Below are 25,269 nucleotides of genomic sequence, written 5' to 3'. Positions count from 1 at the left end.
GCCTTGGTCCCCATGAGGAGGTCCCCGTGCGGCGGTCCCCGTGCGGCGGTCCCTGTGAGGTGGTCCCGGTCCCTGTGCGGTGGTCCCTGTGAGGTGGTCCCGGTCCCCGTGCGGTGGTCCCTGTGAGGTGGTCCCCGTGCGGTGGTCCCCGTGCAGTGGTCCCCGTGCGGCGGTCCCTGTGAGGTGGTCCCGGTCCCCGTGCGGTGGTCCCCGTGCGGTGGTCCCCGTGCGGTGGTCCCCGTGCGGTGGTCCCTGTGAGGTGGTCCCGGTCCCTGTGCGGTGGTCCCTGTGAGGTGGTCCCGGTCCCCGTGCGGTGGTCCCTGTGCGGTGGTCCCGGTCCCTGTGAGGTGGTCCCGGTCCCTGTGCAGTGGTCCCTGTGAGGTGGTCCCGGTCCCTGTGCAGTGGTCCCTGTGAGGTGGTCCCTGTGCGGTGGTCCCCGTGCGGTGGTCCCGGTCCCTGTGCAGTGGTCCCTGTGAGGTGGTCCCCGTGCGGTGGTCCCTGTGCGGTGGTCCCCGTGCGGTGGTCCCGGTCCCTGTGCGGTGGTCCCTGTGAGGTGGTCCCGGTCCCCGTGAGGTGGTCCCCGTGCGGTGGTCCCCGTGCAGTGGTCCCCGTGCGGCGGTCCCTGTGAGGTGGTCCCGGTCCCCGTGCGGTGGTCCCCGTGCGGTGGTCCCCGTGCGGTGGTCCCTGTGAGGTGGTCCCGGTCCCTGTGCGGTGGTCCCTGTGAGGTGGTCCCGGTCCCCGTGCGGTGGTCCCCGTGCAGTGGTCCCGGTCCCCGTGCGGTGGTCCCCGTGCAGTGGTCCCCGTGCGGCGGTCCCTGTGAGGTGGTCCCGGTCCCCGTGCGGCGGTCCCTGTGAGGTGGTCCCGGTCCCCGTGCAGTGGTCCCCGTGCGGTGGTCCCCGTGCGGTGGTCCCCGTGCGGTGGTCCCGGTCCCTGTGCGGTGGTCCCCGTGCGGTGGTCCCGGTCCCTGTGCGGTGGTCCCTGTGAGGTGGTCCCGGTCCCCGTGCGGTGGTCCCGGTCCCTGTGAGGTGGTCCCGGTCCCTGTGCAGTGGTCCCTGTGAGGTGGTCCCGGTCCCCGTGCGGTGGTCCCCGTGCGGTGGTCCCCGTGCGGTGGTCCCTGTGAGGTGGTCCCGGTCCCTGTGCGGTGGTCCCTGTGAGGTGGTCCCGGTCCCTGTGCAGTGGTCCCTGTGAGGTGGTCCCCGTGCGGCGGTCCCCGTGCAGTGGTCCCCGTGCGGCGGTCCCTGTGAGGTGGTCCCGGTCCCCGTGCGGTGGTCCCCGTGCGGTGGTCCCCGTGCGGTGGTCCCCGTGCGGTGGTCCCTGTGAGGTGGTCCCGGTCCCTGTGCGGTGGTCCCTGTGAGGTGGTCCCGGTCCCCGTGCGGTGGTCCCCGTGCAGTGGTCCCGGTCCCCGTGCGGTGGTCCCCGTGCAGTGGTCCCCGTGCGGCGGTCCCTGTGAGGTGGTCCCGGTCCCCGTGCGGTGGTCCCGGTACCCGTACGGTGGTCCCCGTGCAGTGGTCCCCGTGCGGCGGTCCCTGTGAGGTGGTCCCGGTCCCCGTGCGGTGGTCCCGGTACCCGTACGGTGGTCCCCGTGCAGTGGTCCCCGTGCGGTGGTCCCCGTGCGGTGGTCCCGGTCCCTGTGCGGTGGTCCCCGTGCGGTGGTCCCGGTCCCTGTGCGGTGGTCCCTGTGAGGTGGTCCCGGTCCCCGTGCGGTGGTCCCTGTGCGGTGGTCCCGGTCCCTGTGCGGTGGTCCCTGTGAGGTGGTCCCGGTCCCTGTGCAGTGGTCCCCGTGCGGTGGTCCCGGTCCCTGTGAGGTGATCCCTGTGCGGTGGTCCCCGTGCGGTGGTCCCCGTGCGGTGGTCCCTGTGAGGTGGTCCCCGTGCGGTGGTCCCCGTGCGGTGGTCCCCGTGCGGTGGTCCCCGTGCGGTGGTCCCTGTGAGGTGGTCCCCGTGCGGTGGTCCCTGTGAGGTGGTCCCCGTGCGGTGGTCCCTGTGAGGGGGTTCCTGTGAGGTGGTCCCCGTGCGGTGGTCCCGGTCCCCGTGAGGTGACCCTCCCAAAGCCCCCGCCTGTGCATGAGCTTGCTGACCCTCCCAGGTTCTCAGAAGTCCTCGCAGCAGTACGAAGCCTCGAGGACCATAAAGCCCCTTTCACACAGCGCGTTGATCCCGGGAAACTGCAGCGAAATTGCCAGAGTGCTTCTGTGTGAACGCAAACACATCCCGGGATTGATTCCGGGTTGGGGACCTAGTAACATTGCCGGGATCAGTCCCGGAACGCGCCCTGTGTGAACAGAAGCATGGCTTTCCTGTAGCTCAGTGGTAAGAGCATTGCGTTAACAACGTAAGGTTGTGGGTTCGATCCCAGGGGATTGCACATACCTATGTATAAATGTATAGGATAATGCAATGTAAGTCGCTTTGGATAAAAGCGTCTGCCAAATGCATAAATGTAAATGTAGAAGCCAGGATCAAGGCCGTAAGGGGAGTGGCGTAGTGATGGCGCTCGTGCCATCGCGCAACTCTAGAAAGTTTGTGTTCGTCATCAACAAAGAAAGAATGAAAACATGTCTGCAAACAGGAGCGAAGCCGAGCCCAGGAGCTCCTCATATCCGCGCGGAAGCTGAGAGCGCTCGCCAGCTCTGTGGAGCGGGACGCGGTGCGCTAGTGTACATGTTCTCGACGCGTACGTTACACGTCTCATCCTGTCTTTACAGGATCTTACCGGGATGTGTGTGAACGCACTCACAGATCCCGGAAAATCACTGGCAGTGTGAATGAACCAAAATCAAACGATCCCGGGTTACATTATCCGTGTATTTTCCGGAATCTGTGTGAAAGGGGCTTAAGTCTGCTGGTCCTGATGGAGTCCCTGCAGAGGCTCTAAAGAAAGGCAGGTATCTGCTCAGCCAAAAGCCTACACAACCCATCCCGATAATATGGGCACAAAACACTGTTCCACAAGGCTGGAAACTCACACATTGTTACCATCCACGAGAAAAAGGGTGACAAGTCCATCTGTGGAAACAGCCGTGGCATATCCCTGCTCTCTGTGGCAGGGAACGTATTACCGAGGGTCAAAGTATTACCGAGGGTCAAAGTATTACAGAGGGTCAAAGTATTACCGAGGGTCAAAGTATTACCGAGGGTCAAAGTATTACCGAGGGTCAAAGTATTACAGAGGGTCAAAGTATTACAGAGGGTCAAAGTATTACAGAGGGTCAAAGTATTACAGAGGGTCAAAATATTACCAAGGGTCAAAGTATTACAGAGGGTCAAAGTATTACAGAGGGTCAAAGTATTACAGAGGGTCAAAGTATTACAGAGGGTCAAAGTATTACAGAGGGTCAAAGTATTACAGAGGGTCAAAATATTACCAAGGGTCAAAGTATTACAGAGGGTCAAAGTATTACCAAGGGTCAAAGTATTACCAAGGGTCAAAGTATTACCAAGGGTCAAAGTATTACCGAGGGTCAAAGTATTACCAAGGGTCAAAGTATTACCAAGGGTCAAAGTATTACAGAGGGTCAAAGTATTACCGAGGGTCGAGGGTCAAAGTATTACCGAGGGTCAAAGTATTACCGAGGGTCAAAGTATTACAGAGGGTCAAAGTATTACAGAGGGTCAAAGTATTACAGAGGGTCAAAGTATTACAGAGGGTCAAAGTATTACAGAGGGTCAAAATATTACCAAGGGTCAAAGTATTACAGAGGGTCAAAGTATTACCAAGGGTCAAAGTATTACCAAGGGTCAAAGTATTACCAAGGGTCAAAGTATTACCGAGGGTCAAAGTATTACCAAGGGTCAAAGTATTACCGAGGGTCAAAGTATTACAGAGGGTCAAAGTATTACAGAGGGTCAAAGTATTACAGAGGGTCAAAGTATTACAGAGGGTCAAAGTATTACAGAGGGTCAAAATATTACCAAGGGTCAAAGTATTACAGAGGGTCAAAGTATTACCAAGGGTCAAAGTATTACCAAGGGTCAAAGTATTACCAAGGGTCAAAGTATTACCGAGGGTCAAAGTATTACCAAGGGTCAAAGTATTACCAAGGGTCAAAGTATTACAGAGGGTCAAAGTATTACCGAGGGTCGAGGGTCAAAGTATTACCGAGGGTCAAAGTATTACAGAGGGTCAAAGTATTACAGAGGGTCAAAGTATTACAGAGGGTCAAAGTATTACAGAGGGTCAAAGTATTACAGAGGGTCAAAATATTACCAAGGGTCAAAGTATTACAGAGGGTCAAAGTATTACCAAGGGTCAAAGTATTACCAAGGGTCAAAGTATTACCAAGGGTCAAAGTATTACCGAGGGTCAAAGTATTACCAAGGGTCAAAGTATTACCAAGGGTCAAAGTATTACAGAGGGTCAAAGTATTACCGAGGGTCGAGGGTCAAAGTATTACCGAGGGTCAAAGTATTACAGAGGGTCAAAGTATTACAGAGGGTCAAAGTATTACAGAGGGTCAAAGTATTACCAAGGGTCAAAGTATTACCGAGGGTCAAAGTATTACCGAGGGCTCGTGTGACTGTGGGTACATCTCAATCCCCCTCCGTTCCAGTGCAGGCTGGAGTGAAGCAGGGCTGTGTGTGTGTGTGTGTGTGTGTGTGTGTGTGTGTGTGTGTGTGTGTGTGTGTGTGTGCTGGCTCCAGTGATCTTCACCCTCTGCTCCCGCAACTCCCTCAGCCCCGGCCCCGGCGAGGGCGTTTACCTGCAGCTTCGTCTGGACGGGAACCTCTTTAACCTCCGCCGCCTGCAAGCCATCACCAAGACCACCACAGTTCATGAACTTGTGGCCTACAAGTCAGGTCTGTGTGTGTGTGTGTGTGTGTGTGTACACCGGTGGCTCTGCTGTGTGTGCGTGTACGTGTACCGGTGGCTCTGTTGTGTGTGTGTGTGTGTGTGTGTGTGTACACTGGTGGCTCTGTTATGTGTGTGTGTGTGTGTGTACCGGTGGCTCTGTTGTGTGTGTGTGTGTGTGTACCGGTGGTTCTGTTGTGTGTGTGTGTGTGTGTGTGTGTGTGTGTACACTGGTGGCTCTGCTGTGTGTGCGTGTACGTGTACCGGTGGCTCTGCTGTGTGTGTGTGTGTGTGTGTGTACCGGTGGCTCTGTTATGTGTGTGTGTGTGTGTGTGTGTGTGTGTACCGGTGGCTCTGTTGTGTGTGTGTGTGTGTGTGTGTACCGGTGGCTCTGCTGTGTGTGTGTGTGTGTACCGGTGGCTCTGCTGTGTGTGTGTGTGTGTGTGTGTGTACCGGTGGCTCTGTTGTGTGTGTGTGTGTGTGTACCGGTGGGTCTGTTGTGTGTGTGTGTGTACCGGTGGGTCTGCTGTGTGTGTGTGTGTGTGTGTGTGTGTACCGGTGGCTCTGTTGTGTACGTGTGTGTGTGTGTGTGTACCGGTGGCTCTGTTGTGTGTGTGTGTGTGTGTGTGTGTGTGTGTGTGTGTGTACCGGTGGGTCTGTTGTGTGTGTGTGTGTGTGTGTGTGTACCGGTGGCTCTGCTGTGTGTGTGTGTGTGTACCGGTGGCTCTGTTGTGTGTGTGTGTGTGTGTGTGTGTGTGTGTACCGGTGGCTCTGCTGTGTGTGTGTGTGTGTGTGTGTGTGTGTGTGTGTGTGTGTGTGTGTGTGTACGTACCAGTGGCTCTGTTGTGTGTGTGTGTGTGTGTGTGTGTGTACCGGTGGCTCTGCTGTGTGTGTGTGTGTGTGTGTGTGTGTGTGTGTGTGTGTGTGTGTGTGTGTGTGTACCGGTGGCTCTGTTGTGTGTGTGTGTGTGTGTGTGTGTACCGGTGGCTCTGCTGTGTGTGTGTGTGTGTGTGTACCGGTGGCTCTGTTGTGTGTGTGTGTGTGTGTGTGTGTGTGTGTGTGTGTGTGTGTGTGTGTACCGGTGGCTCTGTTGTGTGTGTGTGTGTGTGTGTGTGTGTGTGTGTGTGTACCGGTGGCTCTGCTGTGTGTCCTCCTCCTGCTCCGGATCCCACAGTAATATTCCTGGATTAGAGACTCGACACAATCCCGAGTCACACACACACTTTCACACACCGCGTCCATCAACCGCTCCTAAAGGCCAAACACATGATGAACACACGCGTCACACCTGATTTACACACACACACACACACACACACACACTGGAGCAACAACAATATTGTTTCATAGAAACTCTAGATTCAGCAGCTCTACAGAAGACAAGAGTGATTACAGATCAATAACAGAATTATGAATTATGAATGAGTTGTGGAACATAAGAGAGGAGAAGAAAGCTAAATCTGTGGTTATGAGGTTTTGTCGACTAGCAGCAGTCATGCTAATATAATAACCTAATTTACTAATGAATCGAAAGATTCGCGATGCGACACTTAAGCGGAGTTTACAGTCCCCCTGTGGAGTAACTCCAGCTGTTAATGTAGTGTATGTGGAGTTATTAATCTGCTTTAACACACACCATGTGTAAGTTCATAAGTGGACAGCATTGCTGAGTATTTTCTGCCTAAAACTGCAGTGAACCAAAGACAGTCTCAAAAACACGGTTTAAAATCGCTGGTGTTTCTGACGTCACACACTACCTTGACCAATCAGATCACGAGGGGGCGGGGCTTAACATATCATTAACTATGCTCTGAAGCAGAGAAGCAGGTTATCGCGGTATATTTTTCTGTTGATATGATAAATCGGGTACTTTTAGCAATATAGCGGGTGAATTATGTATATGACGTATATTACGATGTTATGATGTGTGCCTTTCTCCACTGATGTTCTGAGTTGGTCAATGCGTTTCTAAGGATGTTCAGAAGGCTGTCTGACTCTGAGATACGGTCGGGAACGGTTTCATTAGCAACACATTATTAGCTATATGAGAACGAGTCAAACCAAAGGCTAATCATATTAATTACTGGTGTGCGATATTATTGTGCAGCGTTTACTACAGTAAAGTTGAGCGAGTGGATCAGGTGTTCTGAGCTGAGTGAGTGAGTGGAGGCGGGGCTCATTTGCATATTCATAGAACCGCGTACACTAAATAAAGCAAGGGTGTCGAGTTACACTCAAGAAATATTTTAAGGCATGAAGAAATTCTTTGGTTCCAAGGTGCAAGCCTTGAATAAAAAATAAAAAAACTTGATTATCTCCGTGTAAACTTCAAAAACGTGAATCCGTGAAAACGGTGCCGGTGCACATGCACCGTGTTCAGTCTATAGATATGAGCGTTTGCATATACAGTGCTATGCATAAGTTTAGACACCCCATGTTAAATCCCCATAGAGGCAGGCAGATTTATATTTATAAAGGCCAGTTACTTCATGGATCCAGGATACTGTGCGTCCTGATAAAGTTCCCTTGGCCTTTGGGATTAAAATAGCCCCACATCATCACACACCCTTCACCATACCTGGAGATTAGCATGGTTTATTTCAGTTAGCCTAATAGCTGGTTTGATTTGCATTGAGAGATGATCTTATGGAAAGTACTCCATGCCAATCTCCAGGTATGGTGAAGGGTATGTGATGATGTGGGGCTATTTTAATCCCAAAGGCCAAGGGAACTTTATCAGGACGCACAGTATCCTGGATCCATGAAGTAACTGGCCTTTATAAATAAAAATCTGCCTGCCTCTATGGGGATTTAACAGAGGGGTGTCCAGACTTATGCACCCTGTATTTTAAGGAAGAACATTTATTTATTTACGATACATTATTCATTCACAAAGAAAATTGGTGTCCTTAAAGGTTGGATTTTTCCTATTTTTTTAAATTAAGGCATTAAGTTCAATTTCCAAAAGATGATTTTTTATTCCTCTTTTTAGTCAACTTTAGCATGGGTGTCTAAACTTATGCATAGCACTGTATATGTGCGCAGGCGTGTAGTCTTTCTCTACAGTGACATCGCCACATCACTGCAACTCACTGACCTTCTGGTGTGTGTCGATCTGCAGGCGTGTGGCCCGGGAGAGGGCGTGGCCTAGCAGGAGGTGGGCGTGTCCCTGCAGCATCTCAGCCGACGCCTCCAGCTCGTGTAAGAGATTCTGACCAATCACAGCCTCTGCACAGGAGACCGTTTCCAAGGCGACAGAGGAGTCCTGCACACAACACAACACTCAACATGGGTCTGTGGCTGTGTCTGAAACCGCTCCCTATCCACTGTAGAGTGCACTACAGGGTGTCGGCCATTTTGTAGTGGTGTCCGAATTCTGAGTGAACGACATCATTCCTTACATTCGCTCACTACTTTTACCCACAATCCTACACACACTACACACACACTACACACACTACACACGGATCACTCACTGCTGGCAGATACTGCACTCGACTGTGTGTGTGTGCGTGTGTGTGTGTGCGTGTGTGTGTGTGTTAGTGTGTGTTAATGTGTGTGTGTGTGTGTGTGTGTGTTAGTGTTAATGTGTGTGTGTGTGTGTGTGTGTGTGTGTGTGTGTGAGTTCACCTGTGTGTCCGACTGTATGCTCAGCTTCATCTCGTTCATCAACCGCAGGTAAAAACCTCGCGCGGCTAAAATCCTCTGAAACTCCAGGATCAACAGAAGCTGCTGCTCGTCTATATGAGCACGCCTGCAATCAACCAGGTCATGTGTCAATCATCAATCAGGCCAGCCAATGACGGGCTCAATCACTGCATCACATGCTCACCTCATCTGCATATCTGAGTGCCTGGACACCATCGCCATGACGACGGCTCGCTGCTGTTCCCCGAAGTGATGAAGACACGAGCGAGTCAAAGCCTCGTCATCCATCCAAACCTGCAACACACAACATCATCAACACACAACACACAACATCAACAACACACAACATCATCAACACCCAACATCATCAACACCCAACATCATCAACACACAACACACATCATCAACACACAACATCATCAACACACAACATCAACAACACACAACATCATCAACACACAACATCATTAACACACAACACACAACATCAACACACAACATCATCAACACACAACATCATCAACACACAACATCATCAACACACAACATCAACAACACACAACACACAACATCATCAACACACAACACACAACATCAACAACACACAACATCATCAACACCCAACATCATCAACACCCAACATCATCAACACACAACACACATCATCAACACACAACATCATCAACACACAACATCATCAACACACAACATCATCAACACACAACATCATCAACACAACATCAACAACACAACATCAACAACACACAACATCATCAACACACAACATCATCAACAACCAACATCATCAACACACAACACACAACATCATCAACACACATCATCAACACCCAACATCATCAACACACAACACACAACATCATCAACACACAACATCAACAACACACAACATCATCAACACACAACATCATCAACACACAACATCATCAACACACAACATCAACACACAACATCAACAACACACAACATCATCAACACACAACATCATCAACACACAACATCATCAACACACAACATCATCAACACACAACATCATCAACACACAACATCATCAACACACAACATCATCAACACACAACATCAACAAAACACAACATCATCAACACACAACACACAACATCATCAACACACAACACACAACATCATCAACACACAACATCATCAACACACAACATCATCAACACACAACATCATCAACACACAACATCATCAACACACAACATCATCAAAACACAACATCATCAACACACAACATCATCAACACACAACATCATCAACACACAACATCAACAAAACACAACATCATCAACACACAACATCAACAAAACACAACATCAGCAACACACAACATCATCAACACACAACATCATCAACACACAACATCAACAACACACAACATCATCAACACACAACATCATCAACACACAACATCATCAAAACACAACATCATCAACACACAACATCATCAACACACAACATCATCAACACACAACATCAACAAAACACAACATCATCAACACACAACATCATCAACACACAACATCAACAAAACACAACATCATCAACACACAACATCATCAACACACAACATCATCAACACACAACATCATCAACACACAACATCAACAACACACAACATCATCAACACACAACATCATCAAAACACAACATCATCAACACACAACATCATCAACACACAACATCAACAAAACACAACATCATCAACACACAACATCATCAACACACAACATCAACAAAACACAACATCATCAACACACAACATCAACAAAACACAACATCATCAACACACAACATCATGAACACACAACATCATCAACACACAACATCATCAACACACAACATCAACAAAAAACAACATCATCAACACACAACATCATCAACACACAACATCATCAACACACAACATCAACAAAACACAACATCATCAACACACAACATCATCAACACACAACATCAACAAAACACAACATCATCAACACACAACATCATCAACACACAACATCAACACAACATCATCAACACACAACATCAACAAAACACAACATCATCAACACACAACATCAACAAAACACAACATCATCAACACACAACATCATCAACACACAACATCATCAACACACAACATCATCAACACACAACATCATCAACACACAACATCATCAACACACAACATCATCAACACACAACATCAACAACACACAACATCATCAACACACAACATCAACAAAACACAACATCATCAACACACAACATCATCAACACACAACATCATCAACAGTGAGACCTGTCTGCGGCGCTGCAGCTGCTCTCGGAGCCTGCGCAGGTGTGTGTGGGCGTGGGCTTCCTCTCGCTGCATCTGATTGGTCACGGTGAGCTTCACGCTCTTCAGCACTGATTGGCAGAGGTCTTCATAGGGGGCGGAGCCTGTAGAGGGGGCGGGGCCTGCAGTGATGCTGCTCAGGACTAACTCTGCGCACAAATCAGCCAAGCGTCCACGGCTCTGACCAAACAAGCTCTGTGTGGATACACACACACACACACACACACACATTACTGATATACACATCACATGGGTTGTATAATATTGCGGGTCAACATTACATCAAATAATAAGGGAATATCTGCGGTCGTATGTAGTGAACATGATTAGCGGCATCCATCCGCAGCTAAACATGACGCTGAACCGTATAAAGCGCTGCAGAAATAAAGCTCATCGACTTCTTCTGGGGTTTCTTGGGCTTCTGTTTGTCATTTTTGGGCCACGACGCTGAGGTTCTGAAAGGTTCTATATGATCGAGGATTACTGAGCATCCAGTGTTCACACAGAGCCTCAGTGATCGACGATTATAGATTATGATAGATTATGAATATGATACTGACCGCCCAGCGTTCACACAGAGCCTCAGTGATTCTGCTGTCCTGCTGCAGCTCAAACTCTCTCCTCTGACGCCAGTGTCTCGCCTGCAGCTCCGCAAACGCCTGCGCAGACAGACAGGTGAGCAGACAGACAGACAGACGCCTGCGCAGACAGACAGGTGAGCAGACAGACAGACAAAGGCCTGCGCAGACAGACAGGTGAGCAGTGAGACAGACAGACGCCTGCGCAGACAGACAGGTGAGCAGACAGACAGACAAAGGCCTGCGCAGACAGACAGGTGAGCAGTGAGACAGACAGGTGAGCAGACAGACAGACAAAGGCCTGCGCAGACAGACAGGTGAGCAGTGAGACAGGTCTCTACAGCAGGTGTGACGCTGCCGTGTGTTTCTCACCTTCATCATGAGTCGGGCGTCTGTGTGTGTGTGTGAGTGTGTGTGTGACACGCGACTCCACTCGCAGCTCTGAGTCTTCATCATCCTCCTCCTCCTCCCACAGATCTTCTGAACGAGCTCGAGCGCCAGTGTGTCCGTCTGACGTCTGATCGCTGCAGGCCACAGAACATCACGTTAATGTGGGATTACAAATTTAAGAATATGTTTAAGATCTGCTGATGCAACATCACTTGAAGATCTAAGGTGGCATTCTATATGAACATGACCGAACCCAGAGAGACAACTTAGAGTTAATCATTTAGTTCTAGTGAAGTCAATGGGGTCCATGATGACAGAATTTTCATTTTTAAGATAACTATTCCTTTAAATTGATTTCAGATGCGGGGTCAGTGTGTGTGTGTGTGTGTGTGTGTGTGTGTGTGTGTGTGTGTGTGTGTGTGTGTGTGTGTGTGTGTGTGTCGTACCGTCAGCACTCTGCTCCACTGCTTCATTAACCGCAGTCTGGAAGTCACTGAGAATCTGTGTGTCCAGCTGGCCATCACATCTCAGCTGCTCCACTGATTGGATCGTGGCTTTCACCATAAGCTCCGCCTCCAGTTTCAGGAGGGTGGTCCTTCCTCTCAGGCAGTCGCTCACTTCCTGCCAGCACTCGATCCTGTCAATCAGCATCTATCGAACATTAGCATTAGCCTGAGCTCAACCTTAGCATTAGCCTGAGCGCAGCGTGAACACTGTAGTGTGTGTGACTGCAGTGTGTGATCTGTAGTGCGATAGTGTGTGGGATATAGTGTGTGAGACTGTAGTGTGTGTGTGAATGTAGTGTGATAGTGTATGTGACTGTAGTGTGTGTGACTGCAGTGAGTGTGACTGTAGTGTCTGTGACTGTAGTTATTGTGACTGTAGTGAGTGAGACTGTAGTGAGTGTGACAGTAGTGAGTGTGACTGTAGTGAGTGTGACTGTAGTGAGTGTGACAGTAGTGTGTGTGACTGTAGTGAGTGTGACTGTAGTGTGTGTGTGTGTGACTGTAGTGAGTGTGACTGTAGTGAGTTTGACTGTAGTGTGTGTGACTGTGGTGTGTGTGACTGTGGTGTGTGTGATTGTAGTGTGTGTGACTGTAGTTTGTGAGATTGTAGTGTGTGTGACTGTAGGGTGTGTGACTGTAGTTTGTGTGATTGTAGTGTGTGTGACTGTAGTTTGTGTGATTGTAGTGTGTGTGACTGTAGTGAGTGTGGCTGCAGTGTGTGTGACTGTAGTGAGTGTGACTGTAGTGTGTGTGACTGACTGTGGTGTGTGAGACTGTAGTGTGTGTGACTGTAGTGTGTGTGACTGGTGTGTGAGACTGCGGTGTGTGAGACTGCGGTGTGTGTGACTGCAGTGTGTGTGACTGCAGTGTGTGTGACTGCAGTGTGTGTGACTGCAGTGTGTGTGACTGCAGTGTGTGTGACTGCAGTGTGTGTGACTGTAGTGAGTGTGACTGTAGTGAGTGTGACTGTAGTGAGTGTGACTGTAGTGAGTGTGACTGTAGTGAGTGTGACTGCAGTGTGTGTGACTGCAGTGTGTGTGACTGCAGTGAGTGTGACTGTAGTGTGTGAGACTGTAGTGTGTGTGACTGTAGTTTGTGTGACTGTAGTGTGTGTGACTGTAGTGTGTGTGACTGTAGTTTGTGTGACTGTAGTGTGTGTGACTGTAGTGAGTGTGACTGTAGTGTGTGAGACTGTAGTGTGTGAGACTGTAGTTTGTGAGACTGTAGTTTGTGTGACTGTAGTGTGTGTGACTGTAGTGTGTGTGACTGTAGTGTGTGTGACTGTAGTTTGCGTGACTGTAGTGAGTGTGACTGTAGTGAGTGTGACTGTAATGTGTGAGACTGTAGTGTGTGTGACTGTAGTTTGTGTGACTGAGTGTGACTGTAGTGAGTGTGGCTGTAGGGTGTGACTAGTGTGTGAGACTGTAGTGAGTGTGACTGTAGAGTGTGTGACTGCAGTGTGTGTGACTGTAGTGAGTGTGACTCTAGTGAGTGTGACTAGTGAGTGTGACTGTAGTGTGTGTGACTGTAGTGCGTGTGACTGTAGTGTGTGTGATTGTAGTGAGTGTGACTGTAGTTTGTGTGATTGTAGTGAGTGTGACTGTAGTGAGTGTGACTGTAGTGAGTGTGGCTGTAAGGTGTGACTAGTGTGTGAGACTGTAGTGAGTGTGACTGTAGAGTGTGTTACTGCAGTGTGTGTGACTGTAGTGAGTGTGACTGTAGTGTGTGAGACTCTAGTGAGTGTGACTAGTGAGTGTGACTGTAGTGTGTGTGACTGTAGTTTGTGTGATTGTAGTGTTTGTCACTGGTGTGTGAGACTGTAGTGTGTGTGACTGTAGTTTGTGTGATTGTAGAGTGTGTGACTGTGGTGTGTGAGACTGTGGTGTGTGTGACTGTAGTTTGTGTGTGACTGTAGTTTGTGTGTGACTGTAGTGTGTGTGACTGTAGTGTGTGTAACTGTAGTTTGTGTTATTGTAGAGTGTGTGACTGTAGTGTGTGTGACTGGTGTGTGAGACTGTAGTGTGTGTGACTGTAGTTTGTGTGATTGTAGTCTGTGTGACTGTAGTGAGTGACTGTAGAGTGTGTGTGACTGCAGTGAGTGTGACTGTAGTGTGTGAGACTGTAGTGAGTGTGACTAGTGTGTGTGACTGTAGTGTGTGTGACTGCAGTGAGTGTGACTGTAGTGAGTGTGTGAGACTGTAGTGAGTGTGATTGTAGAGTGTGTGACTGTAGTGAGTGTGACTGTAGTGAGTGTGACTGTAGTGTGTGTGACTGTAGTTTGTGTGACTGTAGTGCGTGTGACTGGTGTGTGAGACTGTAGTGTGTGTGACTGTAGTCTGTGTGACTGTAGTGAGTGTGTATGTATGTGACTAGTGAGTGTGAATGTAGTGAGTGTGACTGTAGTGAGTGTGACTGTAGTGAGTGTGACTGTAGTGAGTGTGACTGTAGTGAGTGTGACTGTAGTGTGTGTGACTGCAGTGAGTGTGACTGTAGTGTGTGTGACTGCAGTGAGTGTGACTGTAGAGTGTGACTGTAGAGTGTGTGACTGCAGTGAGTGTGACTGCAGTGAGTGTGACTGTAGTGAGTGTGACTGTAGTGAGTGTGACTGTAGTGAGTGTGACTGTAGTGAGTGTGACTGTAGGGTGTGTGACTGCAGTGAGTGTGACTGTAGAGTGTGTGACTGCATTGTGTGTGACTGTAGGGTGTGGCTGTAGGGTGTGGCTGTAGTGTGTGTGACTGTAGGGTGTGTGACTGTAGGGTGTGTGGCTGTAGTGTGTGTGGGACTGCAGTGAGTGTGACTGTAGGTTGTGACTGTAGTGTGTGTGACTGCAGTGTGTGTGTGACTGCAGTGAGTGTGACTGTAGAGTGTGTGACTGTAGTGAGTGTGACTAGTGTGTGTGTGTGACTTTAGAGTGTGGGACTGCAGTGTGTGTGGCTGTAGGGTCTGACTGTAGTGTGTGTGACTGTAGTGTGTGTGACTGTAGAGTGTGTGACTGTAGTGAGTGTGACTGTAGTGTGTGTGACTGTAGAGTGTGTGACTGTAGGGTGTGGGACTGCAGTGAGTGTGACTGTAGTGTGTGTGACTAGGGTGTGTGACTGTAGGGTGTGGGAGTAGTGTGTGGGACTGCAGTGAGTGTGACTGTAGGTTGTGACTGTAGTGTGTGTGACTGCAGTGTGTGTGTGACTGCAGTGTGTGTGACTGCAGTGTGTGTGACTGCAGTGTGTGAGTGACTGCAGTGAGTGTGACTGTAGAGTGTGTGACTGTAGTGAGTGTGACTGTAGTGTGTGTGTGTGACTGTAGAGTGTGGGACTGCAGTGTGTGTGGCTGTAGGGTCTGACTGTAGTGTGTCTGACTGTAGTGTGTGTGACTGTAGAGTGTGTGACTGTAGTGAGTGTGACTGTAGTGTGTGTGACTGTAGAGTGTGTGACTGTAGAGTGTGTGACTGCAGTGAGTGTGACTAATGTGTGTGTGTGTGACTGCAGTGAGTGTGACTGTAGAGTGTGTGACTTCAGTGTGTGTGGCTGTAGTGTGTGTAACTGTAGGGTGTGACTGTAGTGTGTGTGTGACTGTAGAGTGTGTGACTGTAGAGTGTGTGACTTCAGTGAGTGTGACTGTAGTGTGTGTGGCTGTAGTGTGTGTGACTGTAGGGTGTGACTAGTGTGTGTGACTGTAGAGTGTGTGACTGCAGTGAGTGTGACTGTAGTGTGTGACTGCAGTGAGTGTGACTGTAGTGTGTGTGTGTGTGTGTGTGACTGTAGGGTGTGACTAGTGTGTGTGACTGCAGTGAGTGTGTGGCTGCAGTGTGTGTGACTGTAGGGTGTGACTGTAGTGTGTGTGACTGTAGGGTGTGACTGTAGAGTGTGTGACTGTAGTGTGTGTGGCTGCAGTGTGTGTGACTGTAGGGTGTGACTGTAGTGTGTGTGGCTGCAGTGTGTGTGACTGTAGGGTGTGACTGTAGTGTGTGTGACTGTAGAGTGTGTGACTGTAGGGTGTGACTGTAGGGTGTGTGACTTCAGTGAGTGTGACTGTAGTGTGTGTGACTTCAGTGAGTGTGACTGTAGTGTGTGTGACTGTAGAGTGTGTGACTTCAGTGAGTGTGACTGTAGGGTGTGACTGTAGTGTGTGTGATTGTAGGGTGTGACTGTAGAGTGTGTGACTGTAGAGTGTGTGACTTCAGTGAGTGTGACTGTAGTGTGTGTGACTTCAGTGAGTGTGACTGTAGTGTGTGTGACTGTAGAGTGTGTGACTTCAGTGAGTGTGACTGTAGGGTGTGACTGTAGTGTGTGTGATTGTAGGGTGTGACTGTAGAGTGTGTGACTAAAGTGTGTGTGACTGCAGGGTGTGTGACTAGTGAGTGTGACTGTAGTGTGTGTGACTGCAGTGAGTGTGTGACTGCAGTGAGTGTGACTGTAGTGTGTGTGTGTGTGTGTGAGACCAACTGACTGTAGTGAGTGTGTGTGTGACTGTAGTGAGTGTGACTGTAGAGTGTGTGACTTCAGTGAGTGTGACTGTAGAGTGTGTGACTGTAGGGTGTGACTGTAGTGAGTGTGACTGTAGGGTGTGACTGTAGTGTGTGTGATTGTAGGGTGTGACTGTAGAGTGTGTGACTGCAGTGTGTGTGACTGCAGGGTGTGTGACTAGTGAGTGTGACTGTAGTGTGTGTGACTGCAGTGAGTGTGTGACTGCAGTGAGTGTGACTGTAGTGTGTGTGAGACCAACTGACTGTAGTGAGTGTGTGTGTGTGTGTGTGTGACTGTAGTGTGTGTGTGTGTGTGTGTGACTGTAGTGTGTGTGACTGTAGAGTGTGTGACTTCAGTGAGTGTGACTGTAGTGTGTGTGACTGTAGTGTGTGTGATTGTAGGGTGTGACTGTAGAGTGTGTGACTGCAGTGAGTGTGACTGTAGTGTGTGTGACTGCAGTGAGTGTGACTGTAGAGTGTGTGTGGCTGGAGTGTGTGTGACTGTAGTGTGTGTGACTGCAGTGTGTGTGTGACTGTAGTGTGTGTGTGACTGTAGTGTGTGTGTGTGAGACCAACTGACTGTAGTGAGTGTGTGTGTGACTGTAGTGTGTGTGTGTGTGTGTGTGTGTGACTGTAGTGTGTGTGTGTGAGTGTGACTGTAGTGTGTGATTGTCACCTGCAGTACTGACGCCTGAACCTCAGACAGAACCTCCTCCATTGGTCCCAGGCATCCCATGATGATACGCATCATTTCCTCTGAAACATCCCGGGAAAACCTGTGCTGAAGACTCTGCCCGAGCCGCTGCAGCTGCTGTGCAAAACTCACAGCCTGAACACACACACACAATAATTAAAGGGGACATATCATGAAAATTTTACTTTTTCCGTGCTATAATCGGGTCCCTGGTGCTTCTAGCAACCCAGAAAACATTAAAAGTGACGAATTTTGTTGAGCCTTTCTCTGCAAGCATGTCTAAAAATAAGCCAATCAGATTTCGCTCCCCTTCTGACGTATGAAGAGGATCTTATTATAATATTACCGGACCATAATCTGCACGTTTACACACACGGCACATCATTTGGTTCCTCAGGCGACAGCAGAGACCAGTTCTAACGCGACGGCAGAAGATCCAGCAAAGCATGAAACTGTTCTGTTGAGCACAGACTGAACACTAGTGACCAGAACATGTCAGCGCTGTCTTATAAACACCTCAGGAACTGTGGACACTTGTGTAAGATTCTGGATGAGCGAGATTGGCCTGTTTTGTTATTGCCGGAGTTTCTGAAGCTTGTGTAAAGGCTCCGTCCTTTTCTGAAAGGAGGCGGAGCTGCAGCTCATTTGCATTTAAAGCGACACACAAAAACTTGCTCACACCCAAAACGGGGTAAATTTGTCAAGCTATAATAATAATGATCTGTGGGGTAATTTGAGCTGAAATTTCACACACACATTCTGAGGACACCATACATTTAAATTACATCTTGTAAAAGGGGCATACTCTGTCACCTTTAATAATAACTGTAATAATCTCTTTAATTATAATCTCTTTAATAATAACAACTAACAATAAACCTCCCATCCTGTGCGCTGTATCTGTTTCTGCTGTGTTTGAGATTACCGTCTGCAGTGATCGCTCCAGCTGCTCCCGTCCAGCCTTCTCCACCTCCTCTACAGAACATGTGACTGAGCCTGACTCCGCCCCCTCCTGCACAGAGTCTGACTCCGCCCCCTCGTCCACAGACACTCCTCTCTTCAGCAGCTCGGCCTCCTGCACAGAGCCTGACTCCGCCCCCTCGTCCACAGACACGCCTCTCGCCCGCAGCTCCGCCTCCTGCACAGAGCCTGACTCCGCCCCCTCGTCCACAGACATGCCTCTCGCCCGCAGCTCCGCCTCCTGCACAGAGCCTGACTCCGCCCCCTCGCCCACAGACACGCCTCTCGCCCGCAGCTCCGCTGCCTGCACAGCGCCTGACTCCGCCCCCTCCTCCACAGACACGCCTCTCGCCAGAAGCTCCGCCTCCTGCACAGAGGGTCAGTGTGAAACGGCAGCAGGTCATTGAACACATGATTTTCCTCACGCGTCTCACCTTGATGATGTCAGCGTGTTCTCTCTCGTCCAGCAACACACGCAGAACATGCAGGAACATCTGCGGCAGAATCCACAAAGATATTTATTTTATTATAATGTTAAATTAAAGAATTAGTTCAACTTCAAATCAAAAGTAGAACTTCAAATCAAGAAATCCTGCATATTTTTTCTTATGCATACAACAATCCAGACAAAACCAACATTTAACTCATAGGTTGGTTTTATAGTATTTCATCAAATAATATAAATATGCACTATTCTTCAATTAAAGGGCACCTATTAAGCCCCTTTTCACAAGATCTGATGTCCCCAGAGTGTGTATGTGAAGTTTTAGCTCAGAATACCCCACAGATTATTTTTTTACAGCATGTTTAAATTGTCATTTTTGGGGGGCTGAGAAAAACGCACCATTTTAGAGTCCAAATCCTTTAAAAGTTAATGAGATGCGGTTCCACGCACAGGGGGCGGAGCCTAACCGACAATCTCATCTCACAGAAAGATGATAATATCAAAACAGAAATTCACAGTAACGGTGTTCGCACGTGTGAAAAAACACAAACATATCTTAAATACACAGCATATATTACCGTAGGTAACAATTATAGTAATACCTACAAGGCAAGATAACACAGCCGATGAATACATGAACACAACACCAGACGATCAAACCCGCCGTGTACTGTGACCAGACCTTCTGCTTATAGAGCGTTCAAACTGGGGAATACTCCGAGCGTTTAAACTGGGGAATACTCCGAGCGTTTAAACTGGGGAATACTCCGAGCGTTTAAACTGGGGAATACTCAGAGCGTTTAAACTGGGGAATATATGATGATGATGATGATGATGATGATATATGAGTCATACCGTGTGCTTCTCCTGCTGCAGGCGTGACGTGTGTCGCTGCAGTTCCTCTAGAGTCACACACACCAGACTGACCCTGCACACACCATGTGACCCTGATTAACCCTTCACTGGCTCCTACACCTGCTCAGTTTCTGCAGGTAAATCTAGGACTGTGTGTGTGTGTCACTGACCGTGAGTGGCAGGGGGTTTGTGGGTAATGCTGGACTCTCCTGAACACGTGACTGGCGTGTGTTTTAGACGAGGGGTCGCAGGAGACGAACTGACCGCTGTCATCATCCTCCCTCTCGTGGCTCGGCCAATCATCACCCAGCGAGGAGGCGGAGTCCTGACGCCTGGGCGGCTCGTGCAGAGAGGGGTTAGAGGCTCCATCCGCCAACGGCTGACACACACACACACACACACACACACTTAGTTGACATTTAATATTCAACAATATTAGTTATCTGCCTTACTTAAGGTGGACGATGACGCAATTTTCTTCTAGAACAAACTTGTTGTATTATTTATTTTCATGTTATCACTGTGAAGCTGCTTTGATAATCAAATAGATTTTTCAATCTGTATTGTAAGAAGCGCTATATAAATAAAGGTGACTTGACTTGACACACACACACACACCCACTCACTCACACACTCACTCACACTCACACACTCACTCACTCACTCACTCACACTCACACACTCTCACACTCTCCCACTCACACTCACTCACTCACTCACTCACTCACAAACTCTCACTCACTCACTCACTCACTCACTCACTCACAAACTCTCACTCACTCACTCACTCACTCACTCACTCACAAACTCTCACTCACTCACTCACTCACTCACTCACTCACAAACTCTCACTCACTCACTCACTCACTCTCACACTCACTCACTCACTCACAAACTCTCACTCACTCACTCTCACACTCACAAACTCTCACTCACTCACTCACAAACTCTCACTCACTCACTCACTCACTCACTCACTCACTCTCACACTCACTCACAAACTCTCACTCACTCACTCACTCACTCACTCACTCACTCACTCACTCACAAACTCTCACTCACTCACTCACTCACTCACTCACAAACTCTCACTCACTCACTCACAAACTCTCACTCACTCACTCACTCACTCACTCACTCACTCACTCACTCACTCACTCACTCTCACACTCACTCACTCACTCACTCACTCACTCACTCACTCACAAACTCTCACTCACAAACTCTCACTCACAAACTCTCACTCACTCACTCACTCACTCACTCACTCACTCACTCACTCACAAACTCACTCACTCACTCACTCACTCACTCACAAACTCTCACTCACAAACTCTCACTCACAAACTCTCACTCACTCACTCACTCACTCACTCACTCACTCACTCACTCACTCACTCACTCACTCACAAACTCTCACTCACTCACTCACTCACAAACTCTCACTCACTCACTCACTCACTCACTCACTCACTCACAAACTCTCACTCACTCACTCACTCACTCACTCACAAACTCTCACTCACTCACTCACTCACTCACTCACTCACAAACTCTCACTCACTCACTCACTCACTCACTCACTCACTCACAAACTCTCACTCACTCACTCACTCACTCACTCACTCACAAACTCTCACTCACTCACTCACTCACTCACTCACAAACTCTCACTCACTCACTCACTCACTCACTCACTCACTCACTCACTCACTCACTCACAAACTCTCACTCACTCACTCACTCACTCACTCACTCACTCACTCACAAACTCTCACTCACTCACTCACTCACTCACTCACTCACTCACTCACAAACTCTCACTCACTCACTCACTCACTCACTCACTCACTCACTCACTCACTCACTCACTCACAAACTCTCACTCACTCACTCACTCACTCACAAACTCTCACTCACTCACTCACTCACTCACTCACTCACAAACTCTCACTCACTCACTCACAAACTCTCACTCACTCACTCACTCACTCACTCACTCACAAACTCTCACTCACTCACTCACAAACTCTCACTCACTCACTCACAAACTCTCACTCACTCACTCACTCACTCACTCACTCACTCACTCACAAACTCTCACTCACTCACTCACAAACTCTCACTCACTCACTCACTCACTCACTCACTCACTCACTCACTCACAAACTCTCACTCACTCACTCACAAACTCTCACTCACTCACTCACTCACTCACTCACTCACTCACTCACTCACTCACTCACAAACTCTCACTCACTCACTCACTCACTCACTCTCACACTCACTCACTCACTCACTCACTCACTCACAAACTCTCACTCACTCACTCTCACACTCACTCACTCACTCACTCACAAACTCTCACTCACTCACTCACTCACTCACTCACTCACTCACTCACTCACTCACTCACAAACTCTCACTCACAAACTCTCACTCACTCACTCACTCACTCACTCACTCACTCACTCACTCACTCACTCACTCACTCACTCACTCACTCACTCACTCACTCACTCACTCACTCACTCAAACTCACACACTCACTCACTCACTCACTCACACACTCACACACTCACACACACACACCCTGTATCTCTGGTTGATGGGGTAGATCACTCTGGCCTTCAGGGCAAACGCAGCCACATCTCTGTTGACCGTCCACTGCGAACCCTGAGAGAAGAAGAAGAAGAGATTCTCCTCAGTGAAGCTGCGCACACACACATAACACACACAGACACACATCAGTAGGAACTATCCACCTTCTGGTCATCCGAGGTGTATATGACATTCTTCTTTCAGACGAACACAATCAGAGTTATATTAAAAAATGTCCTGACTCTTCCAAGCTTTATAATAGCAGTGGATTGCAACCATCAGATTGATGCTCATAAAAGTGCATCTATCCATCATAAAAGTGCATCTATCCATCATAAAAGTGCATCTGTCCATCATAAAAGTGCATCTGTCCATCATAAAAGTGCATCTGTCCATCATAAAAGTGCATCTGTCCATCATAAAAGTGCATCTGTCCATCATAAAAGTGCATCTGTCCATCATAAAAGTGCATCTGTCCATTATAAAAGTGCATCTGTCCATCATAAAAGTGCATCTGTCCATTATAAAAGTGCATCTGTCCATCATAAAAGTGCATCTGTCCATCATAAAAGTGCATCTGTCCATCATAAAAGTGCATCTGTCCATCATAAAAGTGCATCTGTCCATTATAAAAGTGCATCTGTCCATCATAAAAGTGCATCTGTCCATTATAAAAGTGCATCTGTCCATCATAAAAGTGCATCTGTCCATCATAAAAGTGCATCTATCTATTGTTTGATGGATAGAGCTTTAATCTATTCTATCCACTGCTATTATAAAGCTGGGAAGAGCCAGGATACTTTTTAATATAACTCTGATTGTGTTCGTCTGAAAGAAGAATGTCATATACAGCTGAGATAACTTGAGGTGACAGTAATGCTAGGAAATGTTGGCAACTGAAAATCTCTGGTCTGAGTGTTTGACTCTCAGTGTCTATTTCATACAAACATCAGCTTTTTGCGGTTTAATCACCACATTAAACCTCATAGCAATTCATGATTTTCTTTCTTTTTAAAGTCCCCCTGTGGTGTAAATCCAGTTTTTAATGTAGTTTATGTGTCTATGTGGTGTTATTAATACGCTTTAAAGGGCACCTATTATGGAATTTTGAAATTTACCTTTCATGTAGTGTGTAACATAGATCTAAGTGAACAAAAACATCCTGCAAAGTTTGAAATATGAAAGTGCACCGTATATAAAGTTATTGTCTTTCAAAAGTGAGAGTCGACTCTGAGTCATTTTTATGAATCGTTAGAAGACCGAAGCTTTTTCTCTGACTAGATGACGTCAACTTGTCAAGTTATTTGAATACGATACGCCCACTTATTGCGCTCCAAGGCCAGCAGGGAAAATATCATGGCGACGAGACGCTGTGTTTTGAAGTGCGGCTCAAAAGCAAACTTTTTTCATCTGCCCAAGGAGGAGCATTTGAAGACTAAGTGGCTACAATTCATATATATAACTATACCACAGAAGTATAGTCCGAGCCTGTGCTTTGTTCGCGTCATTTTGAAGACGATTGCTTTTTAAATGCAATCAAACTTGGATTCGCGAGGCGGCTGATATTGAAGGAAGGTTCAGTTCCAAGTGTATTTGCATCAGCTTCCTCCTCCGTATCACAACCTGTAAGTGTTATTAATAATTGTTGCTTTTATATTTTATGTAGCATGCTTAATTAGGGCCCAAGCCCTGAAAGGGCGCAGAGCCCTATTGTTCTTCTAAGGGTTTTTTGTTTTTCTTCTTCTTCTTCTTTATAATAAATTTTTTTTCAAGGTTTTTGCCACTTTTGGGGGCCTTAACATGCTCAAAAACTCTTGAAACTTTGCACACTGGTCAGAACCCGCGGCCATTAGAGCCGGACTGAAGCTGGTACCCGGGCGTGGCAGGGGGGCTCGACAGCGCCCCCTGGAACGGGGTCCGAAAACTTGGTCCATAAATCAAACACGCTTGCGTGGAATAATATGAAACTCGGTACACTTATAGATCTCATCGGTTCATATATCCTTCATGCTCTGACTTTTTACCCCAGCCCAACAGGAAGTCGGCTATTTGGCGTAGTTTAAAAAACACATGCAATGGAATTTAAAATACTCCTCCTAGACGATTCAAACAATCACCACGAAACTCGGTGTGCATGAAGTCAAGACATGGAGGATGAAAAGTTGCGAGGGGATTTTTGATATCTCGAACGGTTTGGCCGTGGTGAGGAAACAAATTTATGGCGAATATTGGAAACAGGAAGTGTGTTATAACATCCTCATACATTAACTGATCTTGATGAAACTTCAGCAGTGTGTTCGCTGTAAGAGGCCGATCACATGGATGTGACTATTGTGAGTCAAAGTTATAGCGCCACCAACTGGCAGCAGGAAGTGTGTCACTTTCGAAATGCTTTGAAATCACCCTCTTATTTTTACCCGATTTGCTTCAAACTTCATCTGTATAATGTAAACACACGACAGATGTAGACCTGTGAAAGGATTATTGATATCTTTAATACTGTCGCCATGGCAACGCTTTAAACTTTTATATTCTTTTTGGATGCATTTGAGGCTCTTAACATGCTTCAAATTGCATGAAACTCAACATGCATTTGACATTTATTGTGTAATAGACATGTGCGAAGTTTCAGAAACGGGCGTGGTAAGGGGCTCAGTAGTGCCACCTTTAGTCAAAAATGGGGTATTAGTTTTACCTACAGTAACCAAACTCGGTACGTATATTCTTCTCTTCGATCCGGACAACTTTCTAATTTACAGTCATTAGCTCCGACCAACAGGAAGTCAGATATTTTGGTTTGAATGTGTACTGTTTGGAGCATTTTCCCTCTGCCCCTCTGTGTGTGTGAGTGTGTGTGTGTGAGGAGGGGGGCTAGTTTAGTTTAACCATTTCTCTGCCGTGTGCAAAATCTCTGGCACTTTTGAGGGCCTTAACATGCTCGAAAACTCTTGAAATTTTGCACACAGGTCAGAACCCGCGGCCATT

General features: G+C 48.0%; 1 protein-coding gene across 4 annotated transcripts in view; it reads right to left on the bottom strand.

Moving 5' to 3' along the window:
* Nucleotides 1-25,269, bottom strand: part of evc (EvC ciliary complex subunit 1) — a gene marked incomplete at its 5' end in the record, with an annotated part of 36,583 nt that overhangs the window by 2,496 nt on the left and 8,818 nt on the right. For 2 of the 4 annotated variants that reach the window (XR_013799745.1, XM_079630605.1), the window contains 14 exons: nucleotides 5,919-6,039; nucleotides 7,886-8,053; nucleotides 8,419-8,542; nucleotides 8,621-8,730; nucleotides 10,760-10,990; nucleotides 11,356-11,454; nucleotides 11,746-11,897; nucleotides 12,210-12,414; nucleotides 17,406-17,558; nucleotides 18,349-18,750; nucleotides 18,818-18,877; nucleotides 19,684-19,756; nucleotides 19,854-20,062; nucleotides 22,276-22,359. Coding sequence is in view for 2 of the 4 variants with exons in the window: in XM_079630605.1 (XP_079486731.1) it covers nucleotides 5,919-6,039; nucleotides 7,886-8,053; nucleotides 8,419-8,542; nucleotides 8,621-8,730; nucleotides 10,760-10,990; nucleotides 11,356-11,454; nucleotides 11,746-11,897; nucleotides 12,210-12,414; nucleotides 17,406-17,558; nucleotides 18,349-18,750; nucleotides 18,818-18,877; nucleotides 19,684-19,756; nucleotides 19,854-20,062; nucleotides 22,276-22,359 (2,191 nt within the window). The remainder of the gene's footprint in view (nucleotides 1-5,918; nucleotides 6,040-7,885; nucleotides 8,054-8,418; nucleotides 8,543-8,620; nucleotides 8,731-10,759; nucleotides 10,991-11,355; nucleotides 11,455-11,745; nucleotides 11,898-12,209; nucleotides 12,415-17,405; nucleotides 17,559-18,348; nucleotides 18,751-18,817; nucleotides 18,878-19,683; nucleotides 19,757-19,853; nucleotides 20,063-22,275; nucleotides 22,360-25,269) is intronic. The other 2 variants (XR_013799746.1, XM_079630606.1) reach the window with 1 other exon arrangement.

The sequence above is a fragment of the Phoxinus phoxinus genome, assembly GCF_949152265.1.
Source record: "Phoxinus phoxinus genome assembly, chromosome: 12".
Classification (NCBI taxonomy): domain Eukaryota; kingdom Metazoa; phylum Chordata; class Actinopteri; order Cypriniformes; family Leuciscidae; genus Phoxinus; species Phoxinus phoxinus.
This window is presented reverse-complemented; position numbering and strand designations above follow the sequence as displayed.